General features: G+C 45.0%; 1 protein-coding gene across 1 annotated transcript in view; it reads left to right on the top strand.

The window, feature by feature from the left end:
• Nucleotides 1-6,625, top strand: part of UNC13C (unc-13 homolog C) — a 517,638-nt gene that overhangs the window by 395,339 nt on the left and 115,674 nt on the right. The window contains exon 22 of the mRNA XM_019533546.1: nucleotides 753-830. Coding sequence (XP_019389091.1) covers nucleotides 753-830 — 78 coding nt within the window. The remainder of the gene's footprint in view (nucleotides 1-752; nucleotides 831-6,625) is intronic.

The raw sequence follows: 6,625 nt of genomic DNA, 5'->3' as shown, positions 1-6,625 counted from the left end.
ACCGTTTCAGGCTGGACATAAGGAAGAATTTCTTTACTGTCCGAGCCCCCAAGGTCTGGAACAGTCTGCCAGCGGAGGTGGTTCAAGCACCTACATTGAACTACCTTCAAGAGTAAATTGGATGCTTATCTTGCTGGGATCCTATGACCCCAGCTGACTTCCTGCCCTTTAGGCGGGGGGCTGGACTCGATGATCTCCCGAGGTCCCTTCCAGCCCTAATGTCTATGAAATCTATGAAATCTATAACTTTCCTAAATCTGCAAGCAAGGATCATAGTCCCATGGTTATTGTGGCCTAATCTCACTTCTGTGGGGTTTAGACATTGCTGCCTTGGTTCTTGTTTCTGCATTGTTTTTAATCTGTGGGTTGTTGCCCTAGGGATTTTTGAGCTCACTAAAGTTCTGCTTAATTATGTGTGCATTGAAGAAACTAGAGCTCAATGTTCTTGCTTCTCAATTTCAGCATAACTAGCTTTAAAGTCTGTGTCCTACAGTAAATTATATTTCCTTCAAAAATGCAGCTCCTCAGTAGGTCAGTATTTGAAAATGTGCACATGCTAAACAGTAATATGAATAAGAACTAAAATTCAAGGGATTTAAAGAATAAAAACAATTTTCTATGGATTATTTTATAACACTATCTCCTTTACAAATTCACATTCCATTGAATCTTTTTGTATATTTATTTGCAAAGCTCTGCAGACAATATTTTGCAGATTAGCTATCTTAGTCAAGTATTTCCTTCCCATGCAGACTATCAACAAAGTGCTTCTTCAGTATGCTGCAATTATATCGAATTACTTCAGTTCATATTGTGATAAAGAAAATGTGGTGAGTATGCTTTATTTTAAATAGAAAATGTATTTTGAAAATGTAAATACATCTGGAGAATGTATCATATTTACTGAAAATATGATCATTTTATAGTGAAAAACAAAGGGAGAAAAGCTATTTTTTTCCACAGGACAGTATATTTTCAGTGATTGCTTACATTGAAATATCACAGCTGATGGTAGGTAAAATTAACAAAGTGTCCCTAAATATGATTTGTATATCTCAACCCTATACTCTCCTTCTTATTTAGTTTGTGAAACTGGACGGTATTGTCAGTAATATTGTACCTTGGAGCTGTAGATACAAGATCAGACTTTTTCATAGTCCACTGCAAAGGCATAAAAACATAATAAAGACTGGGAAATTCAATCAGATGGGGTTTTTTTTCCCAAGCATCAATAATATCTACATTTTCATTTGAGTTCTCTTTGCATCAGTTTATCTGTCCTTATTAATGATCATTACCAGAGAATTTCCTCATGTATCAAGTGTGTGCAAAGTATTTTTCTAGTTAAGCTGACTGTGACTTTAAAAAAATTACCAGGAAAAATCAGCATTTGTAAGGAAGTGGGAGACAGACTAAAAGCTCTTGAATGGTCTCATTCACACATGCAACCAGGATCCCTGGCAGGAGTGTGATATTACTATTCAATGTAAGGGCTTCCTGGTAGCATCTAATGTTCAAAGATGAGTGAAACGCAGCCTTAACTTGGCAACTCTGGAGCAGACAATAGCCACCTGGAATTATCTGCAGGCATTCCAGCTGCATTCACTGTGGTAGGTATAACTAGGCACATCTACATGAGACACTAAATGTGCTGTAGACTAATTCTACTGCACATTAGCACATCACGGCAAAAACCATGCTAATGCACAGTAGAACTAGTCTACTATGCATTAGCTTCACTAAAAAAGTGTGTACTGGTGCTACTGTGCAGTAGCACTGTTTACTGTACATTGAGCTAGTACCTGTTAAACTTAATGTACCATAACTACAGTGCATTAATGTATCTGTAGATGTGCCCACTGTGCTCAAGGGGAAGTGAACTGGAGCATAAAGATAAGGCATACTGGGTGAGCCATGATGCTCTGGGATGTGTGCATGACCTGTGTGTGAATAAAATAAAAAGATGCATATATATGTTAAAAGATCTATATCATACCTCATTTCAGTGCTGCAGTATGTAGAGGCTGTCTGGAGTGACACATTGGATTATTCTTGACTTGCCAAGTCAGAAGTCAGGAGATGGAAGATGATTGTAGTCTGTAGGAAAGTGAAAGTCTTGGAATTCTGTGCATAAGGATAAAAGGCTTATAACATGTAGCAGATATGGTGGTCTTTCTGTGAAGCAGGCTCACAGAAATGTGAGTGTAGGCAGCTCTTGTTCACTACAGCAGGAGATAACTCACAGAGGGCAGACCTAATTTTCAGGGATCTTACCTTAGTTCTGCATTTGCTTATTTTGAGAAGTTTAAAACTGTAATACTTTAACTGTCCATTTCTTGCTTGCCATAAATTTGAGTTTCATAGTTCAGCATTCTGAAAAGGCAAGGAATACCTAGTCAACCTTGCCATTTTGGTTACTGGAACATCTGGGATTTTTTAAAATGAAAGAGGAATTAGTGATTGTTTATGCCAGAGCTGTGCAACTTCAGTGCAGCTGGGGGCCACAGAATTCATGAGCCATGTGGTGTGGGGACAGTTCCTCCTGGAATTGCACTCCTCTACTGAGCAGACCCCTGGGATCTGTCTCCTCCCCCCACCACATGGGCCAAGACACATGTCTCCCTGAGATATTGCCTCTACTGTGCAAGCTACACACGTGTCATGTGGCCCCCTGCCACCCTGCTGTGTGGTGAGCTCTGACAGCGTGCAGCCCCATCCTGGATTCTCCCCTGCCATAGGGCAGCAGGAGACACAGCTGCAGGGGCCCATAAGCTGCATGCTGGTTCCTTGTGGGCCATAGGCAGCCCATAGGCTATCACTTGGACATCCTTGGTTATATACCATTGGACATCCTTGGTTATATACCTTGTAGGTTTGCAGGTTAGATATGAATAGGAAACAGTTATGCAATTCCTAAGTGCTCCTCATCCTTCTGTACACTTGTGGTAGGAGAAATGGAGCAGTGGTCATATAGTAGTAGCTCTGAAGTGTGTTGTTGCTAACAAGGCCAGTAATAAAAATTAAGGACAGTTTTTTACCCCAAACCCTGACAGTTTTATTATAGGGGGAGGGGAAAGGAGGTTATAGTTATTTTCAGAATGTAAAAAAACCAGTATATTTTCTCTTTCTCTACATCCTGCCTTACCTGGAACATATAGCCCCTGCCCTCATATCCACCTTGTTTTCTGATGCCTGCAACTTCTGCTGCTGCATACATATATCATATGTAGCAACTTACTGGTCAGCCACACACCTCCTTTATTATGTAGGTGTGTAAACCAAATACTGAACCAAACACCGCACTTCTGTTCTCGCCCTCTTATGCTGTACAGCAGAGCTCCCCACATGTGCTTTGGCCAGCTCATGACAACCAGGGCTTGGCCCTCTTGGCCAGCAGTCAGGTAAAAAATGGATGTGGTCAATCCTTTTCCCCATAGTTGTTTTCAGTCTTCCCAATACCTGTAGGGTGACAAATACCATAACTTTGTATTTCCTAGTTATTAGAAGTTTAGGTTTCCTTTGGGGCTCTCTTCCATCTCACTTTTCTCCATCTAGATCCTCATTCTAACGATGGAGCACAAACTGGGTCAAGACAGCCAACAAAAATTATTATAGGATAGTGCAAGCTCTGTTATGGTTAAGGTTGAAAACTTCCATCTGTTCCATCATGGCACCTTGCCATGCATCCACACACGCATCTCAAGCAGATCCAAGGAAGTGATACTCCCCCTCTATGCGGCACTGGTCAGGCCACAGCTGGAGTACTGCGTCCAGTTCTGGGCACCGCACTTCAAGAGGGATGTGGACAACATGGAGACAGTCCAGAGGAGGGCCACGCACATGATCCGGGGGCGGCAGGGCAGGCCTATGAGGAGAGGCTACGGGACCTGAACCTGTTCAGCCTCCACAAGAGAAGGCTGAGGGGGGACCTAGTGGCCTGCTACAAACTAGTCAGAGGGGACCAGCAGGCACTGGGGAAGTCCCTGTTCCCCCGAGCACTACCAGGAGTGACCAGAAATAATGGTCACAAGCTGGCAGAGGGTAGATTTAAGCTAGATATCAGGAGGTGCTACTTCATGGTCAGGGCGGCTAGGATCTGGAACCAACTTCCAAGAGAAGTGGTGCTGGCTCCTACCCTGGGGGTCTTTAAGAGGAGGCTAGATGTACAACTTGCTGGGGTCGTTTGACCCCAGTACTCTTTCCTGCCTTGGCAGGGGGCGGACTACATGATCTACTCAGGTCCCTTCCGACCCTAGAAACCATGAAACTATAAAGGTGAACGCTTCTAGTTTCTCTAAAATCCATATGATTACTTCCCTGGCACTTGTTTGCACTATGTGTAGAGATACCTGAGCTACCATCAAGTTAGCTAGCAGTCTGGTTACTGTAGCAAAAAACTCAGTGTTTGTGGCTAGCTTGGGGAAGAAGGGTATAAAAGGTAGGAAGATGAAATAAGGAGAGAATGAGGGAAGAGGAAATCAATAATAATGTGTATAATTGAGGATGGGTGGCAGAGGAGGAGGAATAAAGGACTGGGAGAGCTCAGGTTAAGAGGGGAGGAAGCTATGAGATAGGTAGTGGTGGGATGATGTGTAGATGTCAGGGTGAGCGGGAGAGCACTGGGGCAGAGTGGCTGTCAGCCCCACTTTTTGCTTTCCTATGCATGTGTTGTACTTGGGTGGATCTGTCCTTTTATAGAAGTCTGAGCATTTCTCCATGCCATTATGTGCTATGAATTAGAAGTACCACCTCACCAGACAGGAAAGTACCAGATTTTCTCAATTTATCCTCACAGGCTTAGGGGTTCCTTCCCTGTTTTTGTGTACTCTTACCACTGCTCCACCAGGGAAGCCAGGACACTCAGCAACTGTACATTCTTAAACCACACAGCCTTAAGAATGCCACTTGGAATAATATATTTGGTGTTTGAGATTTTCGTTTCCTTTGTTCTCTTCTAAAATATTTTTCACCTTTGAGAGTTGGCTGCATAACCAGGGAACGTGCAGAGTGATGCGAGAGCAGGAAGAGAATAAGGGCAATATAAAGATTAAAGGGACAGATGAAGCACTTTCATAACTAGAGGGCAAATCAGGACTGTGTGGAGCATAAGGAGAGGCCATAAGGAGAGGCCAGGTGATGTAAGGAGACACTAAAGATGGGAGGGAACAATTCTTGGAATGCCAAGGGATTTCAATACAATCATTAAGCATCTAGGAAATGTGGTTGTAGATGCATTACGTGGTGCCTATAAACATGCTACTGTACTATACAGAAGGTGCGTGAAATGTTGTGGAAGCTTGCTGTACCTGTGGGTTGTTTTCTGTTTATTGTCACGATGTTGAACAGTGTATATGAGTAAGTGTCATAAATAATGGAAGGAACTAATATGCAGAGTGGAAGTGGCAGGGGTGGATTGAGAGGGGCTGCTGTGGTGTGGTGTGGAAGCACCCCCTTTGATTCCCGTTCCACTTAGCAGCTGTAGCCAAGAAAAGAAGTGCAGTCCCTACTGTCACAGCTGCTTCTCCAGGGACTCCTGACCCTGTGGCCCCTCCCACCAGCCCAGGGATTATGTAGGAAGCAGGGAGACCAGCTAAAAATCCCTGCTTTGTGTCTGTCTGCTTGTCTTTGCCTACCCACAGCAGACCAGGGGCTGCCAGTGGGTGAAGGAGGTCAGAGCCCTGCTCACTGCTCCCTAGACACCCCAGGCTGCCCACTTGAACCCTCCAGCCCCAGGGCCAAACAGACAAGGGACACCTCACTGGCAGAGACAAGGCCTGCACATGTGGCACATGGGCAGCCTCTGAGCAACATGCTCTGCTATGGACAGGCAGGGGACATTCAGACACAAAGCTGCACTTCTAAGCCTGGCTCGTGCCCATGCTTCTTGCAGGCTCCCAGGGCTGGTGGAAGGGGCTGTGGTGTCCCAGTCCCTCAAGCAGCTGTGAAAGTAGACATTGTGCTTGCTCCCCCAGAGACAGACCAGAGGTTGGGAGGCAGTCCATAATGCAGGATGATGATGTGGGATGACCAGCATGAGGGTGAATATATGCCCACCATTGGCATGGAACTTGTGAGGGAGCATCTTGAGAGGCTGGACCGCCACAAATCAACTGGTCCAGATAGATAGCACCCAAGAGTTCTAAAGGAACTGGCAGACACCATAGCACAGCAGAGTGCACCAGAGCACCCCAAGGGATGATAAGGTCCAACGGTCACAAACTCCTGCAAAACCGTTTTAGGCTGGACATAAGGAAAAACTTCTTTATTGTCTGAGCCCCCAAGGCCTGGAACAGACTTCCCCCAGAGGTGGTGCAAGCACCTACTCTGGACACTTTTAAGAAACTTTTGGATGCTTATCTTGCTGGCATCCTTTGACACTAGCTGACTTCATGCCCCTTGGGCAGAAGGGCTGGACCTGATGATCTTACGAGGTCCCTTCCAGTCCTAATGTCTAGAATCAATGAGTCAGAAGGGACCTAGACAGATCATCTAGTCTGACACCCTGCCATGGGCAGGAAGGAGCACTGAGGGTGGGAGGGGTCATAAAACCCCAGCCAGGTGCCTATCCAGTCTCCTCTTGAAGATCTCCAGGGAAGGTGAGAGCACCACCTCTCTGGGAAGCCTA

Source organism: Crocodylus porosus, unplaced genomic scaffold, assembly GCF_001723895.1.
Source record: "Crocodylus porosus isolate Cpor-Errol unplaced genomic scaffold, CroPor_comp1, whole genome shotgun sequence".
Classification (NCBI taxonomy): domain Eukaryota; kingdom Metazoa; phylum Chordata; order Crocodylia; family Crocodylidae; genus Crocodylus; species Crocodylus porosus.
Note: the sequence above shows the minus strand (reverse complement) of the source record. Positions and strands in the feature narration are given on the sequence as shown.